At 43.9% G+C, this 23,644-nt stretch overlaps 1 protein-coding gene across 1 annotated transcript in view; it reads right to left on the bottom strand.

Annotated features, from left to right (window-relative positions):
• ADAMTS19 (ADAM metallopeptidase with thrombospondin type 1 motif 19) overlaps positions 1-23,644 on the bottom strand; it is a 2,156,963-nt gene that overhangs the window by 279,738 nt on the left and 1,853,581 nt on the right. Inside the window, exon 15 of the mRNA XM_069625625.1 lies at positions 341-461. Coding sequence (XP_069481726.1) covers positions 341-461 — 121 coding nt within the window. The remainder of the gene's footprint in view (positions 1-340; positions 462-23,644) is intronic.

The raw sequence follows: 23,644 nt of genomic DNA, 5'->3' as shown, positions 1-23,644 counted from the left end.
CCCTTCTGTAATGGCATGGCAGACGAAGAACAATGGTCTGGAGGGTTGCCCAGAGCAATGCTAGAGGTTAAGATCCATCCAGCAAAATCTTTGAATGAAATGTCTTCTTTTCCTGCATACCTGGTAGTCATGAGGTGGGCCAGAGAGTGCTGCTTCCAACAGTCCTCTAAATTAGACAGTATCTTGCTACCTCACGCTCCTTGTAAATGTAGTGTGTTATGTCCGTGCGTGGCTTTTTATGCTTAACTGGATAAAATTGTTTTTATGTTAACGAAAAAAGTTGTAAAACATGAACAAACATACATATATTAGAGATTTGCCTTCAAACGGTTTACCTCACCTGCTCCCCTTGTATGATTAAAGTCTCCTTTAATGACTTTGCACGACTTTCCATTTCCATTGCACACACCACAGTGGTCTTCTCTTAACATGGATCCTAATATTCCATCACAGCCAACTTTCTAGAATATAAGGTACAAGGAAAAAAAAATATTCACATTAATGCATGATCTTAAATTAGAGGTAAGCCATAGATGAGCTCAGTTGTGTATAGATATGGCAAACTACATGTTTGGAGATATGCATATATCCGCAGCACACATTTCAGTAGAATTGAAACAATTGCGCTATAAAATGTTTCCACATTTTGTCAAATGCTCTTACTGATGATTACATATATGTGCTGGATTGCAATTTTCTCTTTCTCTCTGGCATCACAAGAAGATAATTCCAGGAAGACAGATACAGCACATTTTCAAATCAAACAAGGAGTGCAATAATTACTCTGGGTTCAATCATGCAAAAGAGTCAGGTAATGTAAAGGATACATGCGCGATCGAAGGGCCTCATTTGTCAGGAGGGATTTGTGCATGCAAACGTTCCTGTCCACGACCAGGTCATTGGTGCATGAAGGCGTAAGCTATTCTAGGTGCATGTGGCTATGATGTGAGACAGAGCCGTCAACAAAAGACGCAGCAGCAGTGTTTAAAGGGTGAAAACGACTTCTTGAAAAGAGGAGGACATGTTAAACTAGCATTGGCAAAGGAAATAGATTTGTTGTTTGTAGTGGTTTATAGCATTTCTCGATTATAGGTAGGCATGCTGCATATACTTGGGCTTTACTTAGCCTGTAATTGTAAACATGTCTGCAAATTAGTGCTTGCAAGAAAATAACATGCACGATAGATATGGTAGCACAACCTCTCTTCAAAACAGTGTACACAGGTCTTTTGACCATGTGTATAAACATCTGATGGCTTGAGGGAGGCCACCACAACTGAGAGGGCTAATAACAATCAACCATCAGCAGAGATCCCCACAAACGGGCCACTAGTAGATACACTAAGTTTAGCTAAATCTGTTATTCAAGACATAACATTTAGAGAGAGGATACTTAATCAGAGCTTGACAGTGAAGAACACCAAGACCATTAACAACCCTAAACCTAAAATGAAAGCTAAGGAAACAAAAAATGAAAAGAACGACCAAGCTAAAAAAAAGCAAAGGCTCCAGAAAATGTCCTGGAGCATAAGACAATCTTTATTTTTGCAGCTTCATCCCACTAATTCTATTGAAAACAGCCCAAAAGCAGGAACTTGTAGAAAAAACTGTACCAGACAGCATATTAGAGAGTCATCAACCTATGGCTATATCATCTGCATCTAAGTCATCCAGAAAACACTATTTAAAGCCCATCGGGAAACAAATGCCCCGTGGCTGCTTTTAAAGCCTATCTGGCTGGCTGGGGTGGTTGCCTGGAGGACCTTGTCATCTGTGGCTCCGTAGCTTGTCTTTCCCTACTTCCTCCTCCCCTGAGGCAACCCGCCAGTGCTTCACAGCATTGACGCAGTCACGTGAAGGAAGACATGGCCGCACTACAGGATATATCTCTGCTCAATGCAGACACTGTGGCTGCTGGTGAAGCCTACTTGGCTGGCTGCAGTGGTTGCCCTCAGGACCTTGACAACTGTGACTCTGCCACTTATCCTCCCCTGCTTCCCCCTTCCCCGAGGACACTCGCCAACACTGCACACCATCTGGCACAGTCACGTGAAGGATCACGTGATACGTTCTTCCACTCTTAAAATCAGTGACTCAGTGGCATCCGTGCCCTGGGCATCCCGACCTAAGGGAGACCCATGTAAGGGCAGTTACTATTCCGGTTTGCCTCTTCTCACTCCTGGCATTTCTCAGACTCAGATCCCATACTCAGGCTACTTTTTCTTTGCTGACATGGCTCCTCTTGTTGTCCTTTTCTTTGACTTCCATATTTTCAACTGTACCAATTCATTTTTCATCTCCCCCACCCTATCATCCATCCAGAAGGCCAGGAGAATAGCTGAGAGGCAACACATTTATCTTGGAAGCAAGATAACACAGAGCAACACAGGTTCAAATCCCAGTCCCATGCTTAGATCTCCATCATTAAGCGTGTAATAAAAGATGAATGAATGAATGAATGAATGAATGAATGAATGAATGAATGAATGAATGAATGAATGAATGAATGAATGAATGAATGAATGAATGAATCATTATGCACCAAGGACACTTCCAACCTTGTCTATCCTTCTCTTCAATCTACCCCACCATGTCCATTTTCCATAGGATTTGGAATGTGTGTGAAGCCTGAAATAAGTCATATTCCATTCTGGATCTCTTTCTTGTTCATTCCCTTTACCTGATTGAAAATTGGATATCTCCAGACAACACTACAATGCCTGCTTTTCTTTCCACCCCTCTTACTAACTTTGCCCACTCCACGGCCTCCATGGCAAAGGCAGAAGTACCTGAATTCTCTATCACTCTTCTTGGATCCTTGCTCTTTCTCTACCCTCCCTTCCTACCATTTGGTCCCTTGAATATGACTTTTCACAGCTTTCTCATCCCTTCCTAATTCTATTTATACCACCTGGTCTGCTCACTATGTATGTTTCTGCTGATCTTGACTCTCTTCTTTCTTTCCCCCGTCATCTTCCCCCTTCAACATTCACCTTGCGACTAAACATGCCTCCCTCCCTCTTCTTCATTATTTTCATCTGTCATATCTTCCGGCTCCCCTTCCCATTGCATCGGGTCCTCTCGCAATTGACTCTTTACTTCGTGTGTCTGTGACACTCCAGTTATAGCCCATCCCATCTACTCTTCAGATCATTTCCTTCTCTATTGTTCTCCTTCTCTCCCTCCTCATAGCTCATTTTCCTCCATTCCTCTTTCTTTCCTACGTCATAATCTTCGTTCTTTTGATCCCTCAATCTTCTTTTCTTCCCTTTCCTTGACTCTTGAATATAGTACTGACCTTTCTTCTCTCTCTCCCAGCAAAGCCTTTTGTTATTGTGACTCTGCTTTTGGTTCAACCCTTGACCCTTCTGACCCATCTCGCCCTTTTACCCCTTCTAAGAAACCCACAACCGTGGCTCTCTTCTGCCCTTCTTTTCTCTCTGCTCGTCCCTCGCAAGGCCAAACACATGTGTAAAAGGTTTAATACTCCTATTGATCTTCTCTTTCTCTTCTCCCTGCATTCTTCCTATGACTCTCTTGTACTCTCTGCTAAAAAACAGTACTTCTCCTCCCTTACTCTCTCTTTTTCTCACCACCCGTGTCATCTATTTCAACTACTCAATAGTATACTCTTCCCTGGTCTTCCAGATCCCTCTCTCTTCTCCACTCTCTCGCCTACCAAATTTGCAGATTTTTTTTCATCAAAAATCTATTCTCTTCTCTCCTCTTTCTCTCCTGTCTGCTCTTCCTCGTCTTAGCCCTCTTTCCCTCCCTTCCCTCTACCATCCCTATTTTTACTCTTTTTCGCCTCTAATAGATGCTATTGCTTCTTCCCACATAATGCATGCCCATTTAATGGCCTCTCTCTCAACCCGGTTCCATCTGCATTGATTTGCCCACTTCTTGTCCCCTATCTCACTTGATTAATCATCCTCTCCCTTGCATCTTCTGTCTTTCCACCTGCCTTTAAACAAGTTGTCATCATTCCCATTCTTAAGAAGCCTATTTTGGATCCCTCTTTGCCTTCTAATTTCCAACCCATTTCTCTCCTCCCCTATCTACCCAAACCTCTTGAGAAGGTTGTCTACTCACAAATGTCTTCCTAGGTCCGCATTCACTCTCTTCTTCTCCCTCTTCAATCTGGTTGTCACCCTTTCCATTCTACAGAATCTGTGCTCCTCCATGTCTCTAATTCCATACTCTTGGCATGTCATAATAAACTCTCTTCCATTCTCATCCTTCTCGATGCATCTGCCACGTTTGATACAGTAGATCATGATATCCTTCTCTACTGTCTTTCTTCCTTCTGACTTTCTGCACCGATTCTTAAGTGGTTCCAATCCTATCTTTCCAACTGCTCCTACTCTATCTCTCTCTTGCGCTGGCCAACCCTCTTCCTCCGGCCCTCTTCTCTTTAGTATTCCACAGGTTCCTGTCCTCTGTCCCCTCCTTTTCTCTATTTACACTGATCCCCACTCGGTGCTCATCAGCCCTTTAAATCTTTCTTGTCATGTCTATTCTGGTGACTCTCAAATCTTCTTTTCTTTCTCTTCTTTCTCTTTGTCTCTTTAAGCAACTGTCTCCTCCTGTCTCTCTGCTGTTAAAACTTGGATGGCCTCTCATTTTCTTCAGTTAAATCCTGAAAAAAGAGAGGCCAATTAATTTCCCTCCTGCTTCTTCCTCCCTGCCTCATGTTCCCACTGCTGTTTTCTTTAGTCCATCCATTGTTTCTTAGTCTTTGTCAGCTCAAAGCCTTGGAGTTACATTTGACCAGTCCTTCTCTTTCCACATCTCTAATTCTGCTTGCTCTTCTCGCTATCATCTTTACAATTTTCAATGTGCTTATCCTGTCCATTCTTTCTAAGCTACTAAGCTTCGGGTCTACTCTCTTGGCCTTTCTCTACTTAATTATTGTTCTGTTCTTTTCTTTGACCATCCTTCCTGTTTCTTGACCCCTTTATGATCTCTCTTCAAATCAGTAATCTGTTTACTTTTCTATCCCCCTCCTTACTCTTTGGTCACTCCTGTTCTGCTTTCTGCCTCATTATTATCTCTTTCACTTTCTCTGCTTTGTATTCAAGCCATTGCATGGTGTTGCTCCTGCCTATTTCTGCTCCTTAGTCTCCTTCTACAGTCTGGCTTGATCTCTGTGTTCTCAGTAAAATGTTCTTCTCTGTCTCTTAACTGCCCTGGACTTCTTCCCGCTTCCCTTCCTTTGCGCTTCTTGCCCCTAAGCATTAAAACACTCTTCCCCTACACCTTCACTCTGCCTCCTCTTTTCATGCCTTCCAGTCCCAACTATCAGTTTGATTGCTTCATTCTCTTGCTCATGCTTAACTCTACTATCATGTATTTTTACCTTGTACTTTTATTCTTACGTTTGCCGTTAAATTGCTTTGGAGTAAGTGATATACAAATCTAATAAATACAAAATACAAATAACCTCGGGGAAAGGATACTTTCAACTAAGCGTTCTGTCAACAAGTTCATATGAAAATGAATTAGATTATATGGTATGATATATATAATATGCCTACACACAAGTGTTTCAAGGCTCAACGAGGCAAGGGAGGGGAAACAAAGGGAGGACAAAGACAGCGATCTTCCTAGGCCTTGTGACGTTGAGATCATGCAAGTGCAGGGGAGAGGGGCAGGGGGAAATTAAAAGGGGAAGGGGAGGAAGGGCAAGACGCAGGACACAGTATCAAAAACAAGTTGTGCGGCCATCAGGTGGCAGTACAAGGGTTAAGTACAGACAACACGTGTCTGATAAGTGCAAGTAAATTGACTGTAGAATTGCAGATACAGATCCAAGTTTAAGTGTTGCCAGGAGGGAGTAGGTAGGGCAGGGACCTGGGCCCGAAGTTCAGAGGGCAGTCAGTTGACCAGTGCAGTAACAGACAGGAGATCAGCAGAGAAGAGGAAGAGAGAAGGCAGAAGCAAAGAGGAAAGTCTTGAGATGCATTCAGAACCGGAGATGGTTCTGCGCATGTTTCAGAGAGGCAGGGAGGCTGTTCCAGAGGGAGGCGCCAGCTGAAGAGATCTGCCCCTGACTCATTGTTTGGAGAAGCGCCTGACCCTCAAGGGGTTGGAGGTGTAGGATCGAAAAGCTTGAGTAGGAAGATATTTCTGAAGAGAGAGTTGGAGGTATTGCAGTCCCAGGCACCAGAAGGCCTTGTGGACAATGCAAAGGATCTTGAACTTGATCCTTGCAGCCACTGGGAGCCAATGGAGAGATTTCAGGGCTGGATAGATATGATCCATGGGCTTAAGACCAAGGACAAGTGTCGCATTCCTGTTCTGAATGAGTTGTAGAGGATGGAGTGTAGAGACAAGCAGATTTTAAAAGAGGCTGTTGCAGTAGTCAAGCCTAGAGAGAAACAGACCTCTGAGAGCATCTGTGGGAAGGAAAGGAAAGGAAGAATAATTCTGAGGAGGTACAGTTGGTAGTTTGACTTCTTAGAGATGTCAGAGATGTGAGGAGAGAAGGAGAGTATAGACTCAAAGATGACCACAAGGTTCATAGCCTCACAGGTCGGAGTAGGAAGAGGGCCAATGGAGGCCGGCCAGAGAGCGGCAGGAAAAGAAGGTGCAGGTGTACCAATGAGGAGAATCTTTGTCTTACTGGAATTCAGGCAGAGATTATTGCAGCACACCACTCCTGGATTGTAGACAGACAATCCGGGATGAGAGAAGGAGAAGATGCGGCAGAGGGGAGCCTGAAAACAAGCTGAGTGTCGTCCGCATTGCACTGAAAGTTGGAGCAGAGAGCAGCAATGCAGTGGGTGAGAGGTGCCAGGTATTGGTTGAACAACCAGGGAGAAAGGTTGAACCCCTGGGGAACATCACAGGCAGAGAGAGAGAAATAGAGAAGAGGAAGGACCTAAGTTGAACCTGGGAGTGTCGGTCCGAGAGGAAAGAAGTCAGCCAGGCCAGAGCCTGATCAGTGCTACCCAGGTCATTACTGAGCCAGTTCAGCAGGATGGCATGGTTGACTGTGTCAAAGGCAGGCGAGAGATCAAGTAAGATGAGGACAGAGGGGAGATTAGCATCGAGGTTAGAGAGCAGGTCTTCACAGATAATCAGGAGAGCAGTTTCCATGCTTCTGGATGCTCTGAAGTCAGACTGATGATCATGGCGGCAACAAACAGATTCATTGTGAAGATTAAGCTGGGGGATGGCCAGCATTTCCAGGAGTTTGCCTAGGAAAGGAGTGATGGAGATCGGCTGATAGTTAGCCGGACAGGAGGGGCCGGTTGAGGGTTTCTTGAGAAGAGGGTGCACAAGCGAGTGCTGCAGGGGGGAAGGGACTGTTCCAGTGGCGAAAAAGCGGTTGCTGAAGTATGCCAAGGCTGGAGCGAGAGTGTCAATATGGTCCTTGATGGTTTTGGAAGAACAGGGAAGAACCAGTTTTGATGAGGCTTTCATAGATCAGACATGTCTAGAAACCTCATCTGGGGTGAAGAGAAGAAAGGCAGTGAAGGGAGAGGTGGGTGGCTGCAAGGAAGCCGGAGGAAGAGGGGAGAGTGGATGGAGAAGCAGGAGAGGATGAGAGGGTGGAAAGGATGTCCTCAGTTTTGGAGATGAAGTGGGAGAGCCAGGGCCGTGCATAGGTCCTTGGAGGGGACAGGTGAGATAGAGACTGCAGTAGGATTGGCCAGCTCCTTGAAAATTTTAAAGAGTTTGGCTGAGTTGTTAGATGCCGCAGAGATGCAGGCTTGGATGTGAGCTCTCTTCTTAGTGAGGAGAGGGAGTCGGTATTGCCTTCGGAGCAGGCGGCAGGCCAGTTTGTCAGAGGATGTACAACATCCAACCATTTCCTCTCAGCCACCCTACACTTGCGCAAGGGTGACGAGGTCTGAGTCATACAAGGAGTTGTACTTGGCTTTAGGCTACATGCAAATCCCCATGACAGGAGAAAGTACATCAAGAGTATCAGAGATAGCAGAGTGGAGCATGGAAAGGGCTGTGTCAGGGTGTGAGTCAGCGAGAGGTGCAGGAGTGGGAGAGAAAGAGGCGGCAAAAGGCTCAAGTGACACATGCTTCATGGGTTGAATGGACGAGAAGGTTGGCTTGGCCTGAGGGGTAAAGAGAGAGAGATGAGAGGAAAGGAGAAAGTGGTCACTCCAGGAGAGATGAGTGGTGAGAGGGTTAGATAGGGTGAGGTTTGAGGAGATCAGAACAAGAGAGTTGCCTCCAGAGTTAGTCGGGCCAGAGGGAAGAACACAAAGTGAGAGTCGTAAAGGTTGTGAAAGAGTCCCGTGGCAGACAGGAAGTATTCAGGTGGATGTTAAAGTCTCCAAGGAGGAGGAGTTGAGTGGTCGAAGCCAGGAGGGAGGAAGAGAGGTTCAACACTCGGAGAAGAAGGAGGTGATCTGACCAGGCAGCCGGTAGATAGTAGCCACTATGAGAGAGTGGCCAGGAGGGAGGGAAAGCCTACAAACCAGGCATTCAAAGGAGGAGTAGGCCTGCATAGGAATGCTAGAGGCAGGAATCAACTCCGGGAATATCAAGGCTACACCCCCACCGGAACATTTGGATCTGGGCATGGAGATGATCTTGTAGCCATCATGGAGGAGAGTGTCAAAACTTGTGACAGAGCTGGCCATGAACCTCTCGGTGAGACCAAGGATATCAAGGTCAAATTCTTCCAGGAGACGGCAGATGTCAGAGGAGTGTTTGACAGCTGAGCGAGTGTTAAAAGTGCAAGGTGGAGAAGGTTGCCATTGTTGAAAGACTTCCGGGAAGGGGTACAAATCAGAGGGACTCCCTGCATAAGTGTAGAAAAAGCCAGAGGGTGGGCAGAGGAGGTAGGAGGAGAGGACAGGGAAGTCAAGGAGGAGGAAAAGGGCGCCAGAGAAGTAGCAGAGGGAGGAGGCAAGGAAGCCAAAGAAGGAAGAGAAGGGACAGCGGGAGAAGAAAGGAATTTCATGGGTCGTGGGAAGCGTCTATCAAAGAGAAGGAGGTTGGCCTGAGGACCTTGGACCAGGACGCTGCCATTCAGGTAAACATTAATGATAACCTTCGAGGAGTGGAAGGAAGCCAGGAGTGCCACCCACCAGGTGCCACCATTAAGCGGAGAGGAAGAGAAAGGAGAGAGCACAGAGACCATATGAAGAGTCCATAGGTCTGGCGAAGGAACAACAAAGAGAATGTCAGCGAGGGTCGGTCTGGAGGAAGAGCTGGTGTTGGTATCATGAATAGGGAGGCCTGGGTTGGAGACCAGGATATCCTTTTTGAAATTCTTCCTACCAGACTTAGTGAGAGGGTGGAATAGTCAATGGAAAAGCATTTGGAGAAGATAGGAGAAACAGAGAGCACCATAGATGATGTGCAGGAGGTGGAAGAGGAGAGATGCAAGGAGTGTGGGTGGGGAGTGAGCGAAGAATGGGATGGGTGGGGGGAGACAGTGGGGGAGAACAAAGGGGGGTGCAAGTAGAAGAGATGGAACGAGACAAGAACATGTGGTAAATAGATAAACTAAACTGAACTAGATGGACGGCTAGGGAGAGATCACAAAAGAAGATAGGGCAGTATTATGAACAGCAACCAGATTAGCAGAGCAACAAGAAACCAGAGCAGTCAATGAAAGAGAACCTGAAGGAAGGAAGAGCGCAACAGTACAAAACACAATTCACAGCAAAACACAGAACAGACGGAGGAAGAAGACCTAGAGGAGTGGAAAAACAAAGCAGAGTGCAGAGCAGTACACAGAGAAAACAGCAAAAACAGGATAGTTGACGAGGAAACCTAGAAGAAGGAAGAGAACAGCAGAAACACAGAGCAATACAAGCAAAACAGAGCAGTCGATGAAGAAACCATAAAGGGGGGAGAGCACAGTAGACACAGAGCAAAACACTAAGACAGAAAAGCGTCAGGGGAGGGCGAGGGAAAGGGCCAGCAGCTGAGAAATGCCACTCGGGGGGAGGGGGCACTTGGGTATTGATGAGCTGGAGAGGGAAGGGCATGCGGCAATACGAGCAACGGATTATGAGGGGATGCACGGGCAAAGTATGTACAGTGCGAGCAACCAACTATGGCAGGTGCAAGGAATCAATGCAATCGGATCGCGAGGGACAATGCGGGCTAGGACGCGCAGAAGCAAATGTGGCCAAGGATGGAGGAGGCGCTGAACACATGTGATCACCAGAATGTGAGGGACAATGAAGGCCGAGGAAGCGTAGCGCAGGAAGACAGGGAAAGGAAAGGACGCAGAGACACATGCCATCAAGGAGTGCGAGGGGCAATGCAAAAAAGAGGGCGAGCCAAGTATGGAGTGGGGTGGATACACACATGCTCACAGGAATGCAAGGAATTACTCAGGCCGAGGACGCACAGAGCAAGCAGACAAGGATGGAAGCGGTGCAGAGGCACATGCAATCAAAGAATGCGAGGGGCCACACACATCAGGAACGCACAGTGCTTGCGAAGCCAAAGATGGAAGTGGTGTGCATGCACATACATTTGGGAATGCGAGGGACCAAGAGGGAGGGGACGCCCAGAGAAAACAGACAGAGATGGAAGAGGCGCAAAGCAAAACACGATCGAAGAATGCATGTGGCCACACATGTCACGAATGCGGAGCGCATGCAAAGCCAAGGATGGAAGTGGCACGGACACGCGCACAAAACGGAATGTGAGTGACCACGAGGGACAGTGCGTGCAGAGCAGACAGGGATGGAAGGGGCGTGAAGGCACACGCAATCGAAGAATGCAAGGGACCACAAACGTCATGAATGTGCAGCAAGTGCAAGTCCAAGGATGGAGGTGGCGCAGATGCGCACGTGTCAGTGAATGTGAGGGGCCACACAGGGACAGGACTGGGAAAGTGAGGGGGACAGGCTAGAAGGGACAGAAGGGAACTCAAGGAGGGGTGAGAGGGGACAGTGTAGGAAGGGAGCGACAGGGGAAGGGTACACACAGCAAGGTCAGGGGCAAGGGCAGAGGCGAAGGTTGCAGGGAACACGATAGAGGAAAGGCTGAGGAGGAGAGCTAAGAAGCGCAATGCAGGCTAACTCCACAACTCCTTACCTGATGGCCGCAGACAGGAGGGTGAATCGTCTACACTCACTGTCTGTGCCACAGACCCCTTCGTCGCCAAACACCTGTGTTCCTCAACACTGCGGCCTTGTCCTGCTAGGGCCTTTCCGCAGAGGGTCCGAACCTCAGATTTTATAGGCTTGGTAGCGTGGACGTAATAAACGTGTTATGTGTAGTCGGGCAGAGTATCCGGAAAAGCTGCGTTGCTCAAATCTGCAGCCTTGTCCTGCGAGTGCTTTGACACAGAGGGTCCAAACCTCAGATTCTATAGGCTTGTTAGCGTGGATGTGACAAACGTCTTATGTGTCATCGGGCAGCATATCCTGCGAACCTGCGTTGCTCATCACCGCAGCCTTGTCCTGCAAAGACTTTAAAAGCCAGACACCAGGCAGGTCCGAGGCCAACATGCAGAGAGCTAATGTACCCACTGTAAAGGAGCACACCAGCCCAGTAACAACTTCTAACAAAGGAAAAGATTACCCTTTAGATGCCACTATACAGAGAGAGGATGAAGAAATTGACTTTAAGAGTAGTGAAACAAAATGTACTTAGAAGAAAAACATCATAATACGCTAGACCATACTTTGACAAATAGATCTTCCATCGAGGTCCAAAACAATTACTCAATCAAGTCACAACATCTAAATCTCTCTCTTGCAGTATATTTGAAACAAATCTCCCCCTTTGAAATTCAGTTTACCCTAAATAGGCAGACGGTCCTGCACATATTTAAAGAAATTCCTTGATATCATGTATGTAATCTTCCTAACAGACTGGATCAAGTTATAAAGCATCTATAACCAAGTCTAAGAACTATACTCATGTTAGAAGCTCAATCTTTTCATAGTTTTAGTTATGATATTTATAACTTTGATGACTCAGCTCCATTCCAAGAGGGTAACACAGGATTTAGGCCATACTTGAACAAACCAACAACAGTGGCGAACAACATTCAAATCTCTTTCAAAAATGATTCTTCCATCTTAAAGAGATGAATAATGCAACGTGGTGTTGATCCTCGTTATTTATGAAAACTGGTCACCAACAAACACAGTGCTCCACAAACCCAACTCTGACTCAATGTAGGCAAAATGAGATCAGAATCCTCCAGTAAACTTAGCGATCTCAATGGTTTCCTGGAACACAAGGCAACAGTTTCATCTGTTTAATTCTGGTACAAATATTCTAAACCAGATGTTTTTCAATGTACTTTCTTTGTAGGGAATATGGCTGCAAGTCAAATCGTACATTAACTGGTATTAACTGGTATTCGGTTTTCATTCAACCACGCCTTAAAAGTGCAAATGGATGTCTGTTTGGAGGACTCCTGCCAGCTATATGGACTACTAAGAACGTGAAATGCAATGTTTGGGAATCCCGCACGGCAGAGATTTATTCTGTTAAAATAACCTGGGAGATTTAAATTTAAACAGCTATCATAAGATGCTCCTAATCAGTGCATATAGAAATCCCTAACCATCTTTGGATTTAAGTTGTACAACTGTTCTATCATGAATCTTAGATTCTTGGTTTTGGTTTTTTACAGAAGATATTCTTGTAGCTGGTGACCTTAACACAGATTGTATAAACAAAATGAGTACACTTGATAGTCATAATGTTAGAGATAACAAATCCAGAGGCAACAAAGTACATCATGTTATGCAGCTTGGGAACTTGTTTCAGCCAATGGCCAACTAGGTAACAACATCCCGGCACAGAGCTTCGAGCACCTCACTAATAGACTACATGTTCCAATTGAAAACACTTTATAACAACTGTGGAGCCTTTGAGGTCCTTCCGACAAATCTTAGTGATAACTCGCTACTCCACCTAACTATTAGTTTAAATTGGAATAAAAATAGCTTTTCCCCTTAATGATAAAAAGTCCTTGTTGATAATTAGATCACCCGATCAAGAAACGAAGGCATCACATTTTTCACAACATTTAGAAAACTGCATAGCTTTATTCATAAGAGAAAATGGCCGACCTACAAAATGTTACACACACAGGGCCTCATTAGGACCCTGGCGAATGGGTTTAATGATGCCGGTAAAGGTGCCGGTGCTGTTAAACCCATTCCGCCCTATTACGAGGCCCCCTTGCGGGACCCGCTCTGGACGTCTGGTCAGACCAGACGTCCTTGTGGGTTCTGCGAGGGGATCAGGGAGCTAAGAACTGTTATCAACGGGCCGTTGTTAGCTTCCTCCCCATTCCCATTGAGCCCTATGGGGGCTCAAATGGGAATGGGGAACATCTGGGTCCGGGTTCCCTGAATGGGGAAATACTGGGCCCTCCAAAGTCAGAATGGCCTGGTAATTCCCCATTCAGGGACCACGGACCCGGACCTGAGTTTGGAGGCAGCCATGCCCTTATTAAGGGCATGTCTGCCTCCATACTCGTAATGAGGCCCATAGTCTCCAACAAACTGATGGAACAGTAGCCGTAAAAAAAAAGAGAACTGATCTTCAATTTGAGACAAATTAAACAAGAACCTGGGAGCCCCTCTTCTGAGAGCAAACATGCATCAAATACCCTGTTCAATGGAATGGAATTTCCTCCACTCAGCAGGTGCCACAACCACGTTTTACCCCACTATGCACAGATAATAAATATCCACAGGGGCAGTCCAATAGCGAAATGCTGGGCAAATCTCTGTACCATCAGAAACCCCTGCATGTGTTTTGGGCTTGCTGGGCCTCATCGGTGAGGTGAAGCTGTGCCTCTCTAGTTTAATTCAATTTGAGACATTTAAGAAAAAATTAAAACCCAGATTCTCTAATTTTACAGAAGTATAAGAACTGGCATAACATGCATAAAACTATAATTTATCAAAGAGATGCCAGGTCAGTACTTAAAGTATTAATCCCATCAAACCTTAAAAACTTTTAGCAACTTGTTCAGATTACTTCCAACAAAATGCCCAATCAAATTCTATTTCAGAAGACTTATGGAGAACACACTTCAGTGAAATATTTGCAAAACCCTGATCCACTAAACACATCTTATACCAAGAGTTCACATCTGAAAGAACATTATAACTTGAAGTAGACCTGATCTATCAAATTCATTTAAAGGCTACACAACCTCCCACTCCGGGTCCAGATGGGATTTCAATGATTTTTATTAAAAATGATGTCATCCTATAGTCCAGAGTACTTTTTAATCTATTCCCTTCCATTTTATCATCCAATGTTATCACAAAATGTTGGTAAACCTTAATTCTCGTCATTATCTCTAAGAAGCGAAATAGAGGCCTCCCTACAAATTACAGACCTATAGCCCTCCTTGACAGTATGATTAAAATTTTCTTGGCGTTTGTAAAAATCTGAATGTATGGATCAGAAGCCAAGCGATTGAGGATTTATATCAATCAGGCTTTAGCTCTGGAATGAACACCTCTTTCAACAATCTTATCCTTTCCTCTCTCCAACAACAATCTCATAACCTTTTTTTCTTTTTTTTTTAAACCATCTATTAGACCTTTCTCAAGGCTTTTACTGAGTTAATAGAACTAAGCTTTTGTAAGAAAATATTAGCATTGGATTGCCTGCTACCTATCATTAATATGCTGATGCAGTTGCATTCAGATACTGCCATAAGGATTTGCTTGCACGCCAGTGAAGCACTGTCAAATAAAGGACTCCACCAGGGCTGCAAGCTTGTGCTTACTCTTTTCAATTGGTTTATGTATATCTCAGATTTAGGAAACAACAATTCATATTCTCTGCTCACAAAGGGAAGAAAATGCAGAGTGCAAATGTGACGGGTAAAAGGCGGCATACATGCTTGTACCCCAAGTTTTACACTTTACATTTGCACCCGAAAAGTGCATATGATGAAAGGTTGGCGTGGAGACCCACTTAAGTTTCTTTTGTATTGTGTTTTTAGTTAAAAACAAACCTTATACAATTAACAATCATAAAAAGAGAAATGACAAATTAATTATACACAACAATCATACAATGTACAAAAATAAGTTTAAAATGTACAATAAGGTTAAATGAAGAATCTTCCCACCTGCTTAAATGCCATCAATGCTTTATCGGCCACTCAAGTTAATCCTGTGCAAAAATTGTGTTAAGGAAATCAACAATGCTATGGAGTGGCCACTAAGTATTCTCCCTACAAACTTTTCCAAGGCTCACTCCTGACGTTAGTAATACATTTTGCAAAGCACAAGACTCTTAAGTTCATCAGAGTATTGCAAAACAGGACTAAGTGTTTCAGAGTTTCAGTTTGCCATGAGCAATATCCGCATGAGGCACACAACTATTTGAGCGATCCCACAAACTCAGAATCTCTTTAGAATGCAAAAAGATAGTCTGAATCTCAAGATACTGTTCCTGAACTTTGGAGAAGGAGAGAGTGCCAAATATGCTGGTTGTGCTGCAAATTTATGTGGTAGCCACGAGACTTGAGAGGCGCTTGCATGTCTCTAGCTTCTCTCACGTTGAATTCAAGTCATGCCTTTGTACATGAAAGGATTAGTCATAATTTCAGCCAAATGTAACCTGCAAATCGACGACAAATCATGACATTCTGTTATTTAACGATTTGTTGACTGAGCATTTGTGCAAGACAAATCCCCAAACACAGAAGAACAGGGAGGTTTGAAGCATTTTCTGCACAACAGCAGTCATTGCCATGTAAGAGGCATATTCAAGGGAATTAACCATATCTCATGCCAAATGGCTGTGATTAGCATTCCATAGGGCAATGTTAAAACTATTTTCCATAAAAAGTCCTCCAACACAGTCAGGTCTAGATCAAAAAGCACATGTTAGATCTCAAGACCATAGATGTAGATTAGATGCATTCATAAAATGTAAGTAACGGCAAGAGTGAAAATGTGCCTAAATTATTATGAAGGTGTTTCATTTAAGCCAAGAGAGGGGAAGCTTTACTTTTCAGTTGATTCATAAGGAATGCTTTGTCAGGTTGTGCTGAAATAATGAATCCGAAGTATTTTACATCATTTACCAACTCCAATCTGTGGCTTGATCGCCAACAGTTGTGTCTATTCTGCTTTTGGTCAGCAGAGAAGTGAAAGTCATGTGTCTTCTTAGCATTAATAATAATCTTTATTGTGTTTTAGTCCGAGTAGGACTTTTCACAAGACAAAAATTATTATATGCATAAACTACATAATACAAACAAAATGTAGAACAAGACAATAACACATAATTTACAATTCATGCAAAGCGCACTTTTACTTTTTTTATATTAAAAAAAGAAACATTTTAAAATCATTTATAAATTAATTCTAAATTCTAAGTTCACCGGTTCGTGAGTGAACTTTCTTTATGCTATATAATACCATTCCACAGTCTGTTCTGTGCTCTTCATGTCTGTGAATCATACAATCGCCAATAAAAGCAAGAGTCGCCTTGTCTTGAACTTAGACATTTTTCTATATGAACCCAAAATCGATATGGTGCAGTTTGCACGGTGAGTGATTTGGTATTCAAACAGTAATTCGAGAAGTCCTGACACTTCATTTCTTCATTAGAGTGCACCTACTTTCCTCAGGTATTCATACACAGTGAGCCCAGCTCAGCACATTCCGCGAAAACATGTTTAGCTGTCTCCCATTTGTGTGGTATTTTACATATCTGACAGAACTTAGTCTTTTTTGCTGTTTTAAGTTGAGAACCCATGATTGGCAACAGAGGTAATTGATTTGTTCAAAGCAAAAGCGTGAAACCTGCGGACAGCCGTGTCTACGCATAGTAATACATACGGTTGTGCTTTCTTAAATTGATGCACCACTGTTGTTACTTCAGCATAGCTCTTTAGTGTAGAGATGCAAGTAATTATTGTATTAGTCCCAGCTATGTCGTTTTTTTTTTTGTTGAATGCTAGCTTCAGTACAATATAACTCGCACCCTGCTCAAAGTTGGGAGTCCAGCCAATATTCTCAAATAGAAAGATGTTCAGTTTTTGTAGTTTTTACCTCTTGGCACTTTTTCTGCTTCATAATTGTATCCTAGCTTTAGCAGTAGGGGGCATTTTGGTGACGGCATAGACTTGATATAGAGCTCACCTAATTCTAAGCGGAGATACTCCATGGGGTAAGATGAGGGTAGCCTCAGGATTCTACGCCAGAAGTAGCCCTCTAATTTATTCAGCCATTTCAGATCTTTCATTGCCAGTGCTTCCAAATTGTATAAAATTGACAGGCAGAACCACTGTTTATATAGCATAAGGACACCATCTAGTGAGAATCCTGCAAGATCCTCAGCACATTAGTAAACTTGCAATACAATGGATTTAGCTTTCCTCAGCTTTATTTCAGTTATTTCTTTATAATTTTCTGTGGTGCTCATTTCTAAACCCAGACAGGGATAGTGAGCTGCATACTCTAACGGGCCCATATCGGTATTCATTTCTAACCTATTGACTTTCTTTCCAGTTACTAACCACACCTCAGTTTTTTCCATTTTTATGTTTTCAGTGGTATATTACGCAAGTTAATTAATCATCCTTTTCATCCCTTTAAAGGTTCGGTCGAAGATGACCAAATCGTCAGTGTTCAGCATAGCCACCATAAAGGAGTCTCCTATTTTTGGAGGGCAGCTTACCCCTTCTCTTAGCCTTAGAGGCAAATCAGCCAAATATGGGTTGAACAACGGGGGAGCAAGGACACACCCCTGCTTGCTCCCATGTTCATCAATACTGGTGTTTTTGTTCTCCCTTCAATATCTTTGCGCATACAGACATTGGGCCTCATTACGACCCAGGCGCTAATGGGTTAACGGCGCCGTAAAAGGCTGCGGCGCCGTTAACCTATTAGCGCCTAATTACGAGGTCGCTTTGCGGGACCCGATCTTAACGGCTGGTGTAGACCAGCCGTTAAAGTAGGGACCCGCAAAGGGACCTTGGTGCTAATTACGGTGCCGCAATTTGCGGCACCGTACTTAGCGCCTTCCCCATTCCCATTGAGCCCTATGGGACAAAAATGGGAATGGGGAAGGGCCATGGAGGAAGGGGGAATTATCACCCCGCCAAACTTGTAATGGGGTGGTAATTCCCCCTTTCTCCATGGCAGAATCGGTAACTTACCGGCATGGACCATGGTGCTAATAGCACCATGGTCTGTAAGGATATTTGGCGTGTTACAGCACAGAGTACAGCACTACTGCACAGGTAGCAATTTTTTTTTATGCAGCACCACCACATGGGTGCGGTGCATTGCTATATGTGTTACCAGATTAACATGGAAAGACAGGCTATTCAGTCAAAAACGATTTTAACATATAAGATGCAAATCTATTTTTACAGTTAAAAGCACATGTGCACATTCAAAAATGCACACTATTTTTCACCTGAAATGCCTATGGTGCAAGAGACACATTTGAAAATTAATAACTAACATTATTCATAACTAACCTGACTAATAAAACTGCATTTAACATAACCCACTAATAAAAATGTGTCTCCACTGCAGAAATAGGCCTACTCTGAAAGTGAACTTTTAAACGCACATTCATTTTTTTTTCTTTTTCTCTGCTGCTCTGTCCACATAACTCAGGAAGCCAAGGGCTCGAAGGTACAGGAAATCAGTTGGTTACAAATGGTTACTGTAAAAAGGAGCCATTGTGTAGAGAGGGAGGATGTGGCATGATTAATTTCTGATTGGAGCAGCGTCATAGAAAGTATCATGCTAGAGGCAGTGATGAGGGTTTTGCTGGGGGGAGTTTAAAGAGAGGGGGAGAACAGTCGGGATTTGGAGAGCTGGGAGAAGGACCTGTTTTCCTGGTTGGAGCATTTCTGATGAAAAAGCTGAGAGTTCCAGGCAATAACCCCGGTTTGAGAACGAAAGACGCTTGTTTTCACCGGGGTTAATCTTCAAGGGAGCCACATTCAGAAAGAGAACAGCTGAAGAAAACTCAGGCTGAACAGATAAGGTAATTACAGAAGTGTGGGGGCTGAGTGTGTACGAGAATATTCAGTCAGTGTAGGAAAGGAGATTCCTGTGCATTAATCACATGTTAATGTTGCAAATTGAGTTCTTGTCTCCGCCACTCTCTTTTCAGTGTATCACAGACAATGCTGTTACTGTGCTATTTTATTTATTTCTGTAAAGAGTGAGATTGTGTTTAAATGCAACTTTTATAATACAGAAAAACATTTGAAAGCAGACGGGTGGTGTGTTTTATCTTTACCAATACAGTGCTGATGATGTGGGGAGATTTTTAAACAGTGCAATTGTCATTTTAAGACAGATGTGTGCATGATCATATTCAGTATGGACAGTTGTGAGTGACTGTTTGTAGCATAGCTCGTTGGAGGTACATGAGCCAACGGGAAGAGAGACTCTCTGGACATAGTTCCCTACCGTATATAAGGTAGTGGAAATTACCACAAAATTACCACATATAGCTCTCTGTCGTAAATAAGTCAGTGAGATCGCCCATGGTGGCACACTAACACTAACACTGAAAATGTGGTATTCCTGAAATGTAGGCCTGAGGTCTCTCTAGTGATTACACGAAAAATCTAAGCAAAAATAAGGGATTCTGGATATTGGGGCCACAAATAAAACAAGGGAATTATGCTCACCAAAATACCACCAACCACGCATACCAACTACGCATGCCAAATATGCATGTCTGGGTGCTGAAATAATGCATGTCCACTGTATTATTGTTGTACATGGCCCAATCTGAATACAAGGACTGATTGTTGCTAAGTTATTTTTCGGCGGTAAGAAAATACCGTCAGGCCCCAAATCTCCACAAAATACCCTACATATTTATGGTGCGTTGCAGGCCGGGAAAGTGATCATAGAGTACTTACTGGGCGTGGCAAGCGTGTCTCACACTGCCATTTGCACATTAAAGGGAACCCATTTTATAATAGCAGTGTGCCACTAAAAACGAATTTCAGAATGTCACAAAGGGAAACCACATTCTCAGATCTAGTGCAATATTTAGAGGCAAAGTTGTTTGCACATGGAAATTGGTCGTCGAATAGCACGTTAGAATGGCGTGAACGCATTCAGGGTGAGGTGCAGAAAGAAAAACTAGACAATATTTTTGCAGAAGGCAGCATAATTCAGGTCTGCCTTACAAGATTATTGAATGCAGCCGATAAAAGTGCAGAGAAAGACTGTTTAATACGGCTATGCGGCAAAATATGGTTTATTTTAAACAAGTCCCTGCGAATGCAAGAGAATGATACTCAGCTAATTAACAGGTTAAAGACTGAATTAGATGGGGCAAGTAAAAATCAGGAAATGTTGAGAGCAGAATTGGATGTATGCCAAAAAGACATGCAATTAAAATGCAGAGACTTTGATACTCAGTTATCCAAAAGCAAGAAACAATTTGAGGATAGTGAGCAAGAATTGGTACACTTAAAAGCCTTAGTGGATCACATTAGGCAGGATAAAGATGAGGTTGTTTCAGAAATGCAGATTTTACAAAAAGAACATTGTGAAAAAGAATGTGATCTCCAGAGCGCAGAACAAGAAATGATTAAAATGATTCAAGAAAGAGACAAGAGAAATAAAGAGTTCAATGAATGCCAAATGCAAATGTGCGACATGCAGGAGGTGATTAATAAGATGAGTGGTGAAAACAACTATTTGCAAGATGAAGCCAACAGACTCCTTAAAAAGTGTAAGGACTTAGAACAGCAAATGTGCATTCCCAGGTCCCAGGAGAGGCGGCAGGGTACCACATTCAATGGAGTGGAGGTGAATTCTAGCTCTGCCCAAAGAGCTAGTGCTCCAGTGACTGGGCCGGTGACTGAACTTGGTTGCAGCGCCCTTGGGGGATTTGATACTCCCATTGGGGGCAGCCACCAATATCATACACCTGAAAACAGGATTGAATCACAAAATAGTGCAATTCCATGCATTGCAACAAATAGCCCCATACAAATAATGAAATCCATTAAAGCCCTGATCAAACCATTTAAAAAGGGAGGTGAATGCTGCATTGAGGATCATTTAGAAGCGGTGCAGGACATTTTTAAAGCACTCCAGATACCTAAGGAACAGTACAGACAATATTTTCATTTAACCTTAGATGCCCCGACGGCCAGCATCATAAGGGGATTAAATGAACAGCAGAATATGACATGGTTGGAGTTTGAAAAAGAAATTAGGCGTCATTTTTCTCCTTTTCAGTCATTGCAGGAGGCAAAGAAAGTCGCTTACACAATTACTGCCGGACCTAATACATCCCCTCGCCAATTTTTACAAGACTTAAAAAGAGCATTTTCTGGCTTTGATGTATCTTTTGACTCAAATTCCAATGAGTTTAAAACTGCATACTTCTATGGGCTACAGAAAGACATCATATCCCAATTGGTCCGTGAATTTGACCGTGACAAGTCCCTTGAATGGATTGTACATCAAAGCACAAAACTATATGAGGTACTTTATGGTCAGGGTAGAGAAAGTGATAAAATGAAAGATACTAGACCTAAATCTAAAGAACCCTCAGCCACAGTAATGGAAATCAGGTCAGCCAAAATGTCCCTTGAGTCTGCTCAAAGCCAAGGGAAAAATAATGTGACACCTGAACAAAGGGGTAATCAACAAAGATCGCCATTTCCTGTACCAATGTTCCAATCACATGATCCTAGTAATAGAGAGAGCTACATCAGCCCTAGGTATTTAGGGGACAGACCCCGGGTAGGATATCGGCCTGACATGGCAGGTATGAACAATAACCAGAGACAAAATCAAGATCAAAGAAATGATGGTCCCTACCAGTCATTGGGGACACAGAGCAGATTTGATCCCAACACCATGATATATGGTAATCAGGATAGGCCCCGATATGTGGATCGATTTACTGATAATGGAAATCAACCTAGGGGCCAGTACTGAGAGACAGGACATGAGGCAAAACGTGAACTACAATCCATGCCAGTACAATGATTCCCCACCAGGGGATTATAATCAAAGGATGGGTGCAACCCGCTCCCCTCCACAAATGAATCAAGAGTTCAGAAACCATCCCAACCGACATCATTCACCTGAGAGGTATCAGAATAGATCCAATCAGGGGGAAAACAACCAATATCGACCTAGACCACAGAAAGAGGATCCTAGAGAGATGGAAAGGTTCCAGTGCCTTGAGGCCCAAGTGAAAATGTTAGCTGAGCAAATAGGAAAGCTCTGTACAGCGCAAAAACAACCTTCCAAAGAGGGGGCTGATGGCCATAGCAATGACCGGGGGGCTTCCGAAAAGTGACTAAGTACTCATGATAACTGCAGTGCCAAAATGACAGATTGCTCTGATATAATTTTGCATAACGACTCTGAGATGCCTAATGGATTAAATGTGACAGTGCCAGTAAATTAACTTGTGACAGAAAGTGCAAATACTTCTAAAAAAGAGGTACGGTTTAACCTAGAGCTAAATAAAACAGTAAAGATTTGTACAAATGAAAAAGAAACATTAGGAATTCCAAAAGAAAAAAGGGACAGACTTAAGAAAAATGACTCATGCATGGGGAATACCAGTGGACAGGGAGTAAGTGGGGATGCTATAGCTCCTTCCCTGGGCAAGCAAAATAATGACCAAACACAGACAGAAAAAGGAAATACTCACAAGGAGGGTACAAGTCAATCACCTGAAGAATTCTTTGAGCCACATATTTTTTTTTTTTTTTATAACTCTGTTTATTGAGTTTTACAGCATAACAACATAACAAGCAACATGAATCATCGACATTCAATAAATGAGAAAGGCATAGCATAGCAGCAGCAAAAACAATATCTAAGGCAAGAGGGGCAACACCAGGCCAGGGGCCAAAGGCAGTTGCATGTCAAGGCAGGCAGGTGAAGTTAAGCAAGATGTTGAGCTGTATCGACCGGCGGGGCTTACTGCGCATCTAGCCATTTGCCCCATATTTTCTCAAATTTGCGGGGGCAACCCCGCGCATTGTAGATCCGGCGTTCCGAGGCCGCACACCTGTCTAGGTCATTCCTCCATCGGTTCAGGCACAGTGGGTCAGCAGAGCCCCATTTAGCCGCGATAAGTCTCTTACCGGCCCCAAGCGCTATTGACAGGAACATTTTCCCATGTTTTGACAGGTCTACTTCTCCCCAGATGCACAGGAGTACCATTTTGGGGTCCCTAGGGATTGGTGTTCCCATGGCAGCCGAGATCCTACTAATACAGTCCCCCCAGAAGAGCTGTAACACTGGGCATTCCCATATCATATGGTAGAAGGTGGCGGGCTCGATTTGGCATCTGATACATGTCCCATCATCTAGTCCCCCCCACCTGGCCATCGCAGCCCGTGAGTGATACGAGCGGTGGAGAATTCTCAATTGTATTAGTCTGAGTTTGTTATCTATCCCAATTTCCCTGGGGGACATCAACGCATCAACCCAGTCTTCCGGCTCCAGTTGACCCACATCCCTTTCCCATTTCGCCCTGAGCTCATCAAGTTGCGTAGTCCCGAAAGAATTGAGAGCCTGGTAGAGAGTGGAGGTGACCTTTGAAGGGATGCCTTGGGGGAGGATGTTGGTCTCAATGGGAGAGCACGGGGGTATGTCCGTCGTGTCTGGGAATTGGGCGTGGATGGCGTGGGCCAGCTGTGCGTGTCGAAACCGGTCCATGGGCGTCAGACCAAACT

Source organism: Ambystoma mexicanum, chromosome 6p (genome assembly GCF_040938575.1).
Source record: "Ambystoma mexicanum isolate Mex_15411 chromosome 6p, UKY_AmexF1_1, whole genome shotgun sequence".
NCBI lineage: Eukaryota > Metazoa > Chordata > Amphibia > Caudata > Ambystomatidae > Ambystoma > Ambystoma mexicanum.
This window is presented reverse-complemented; position numbering and strand designations above follow the sequence as displayed.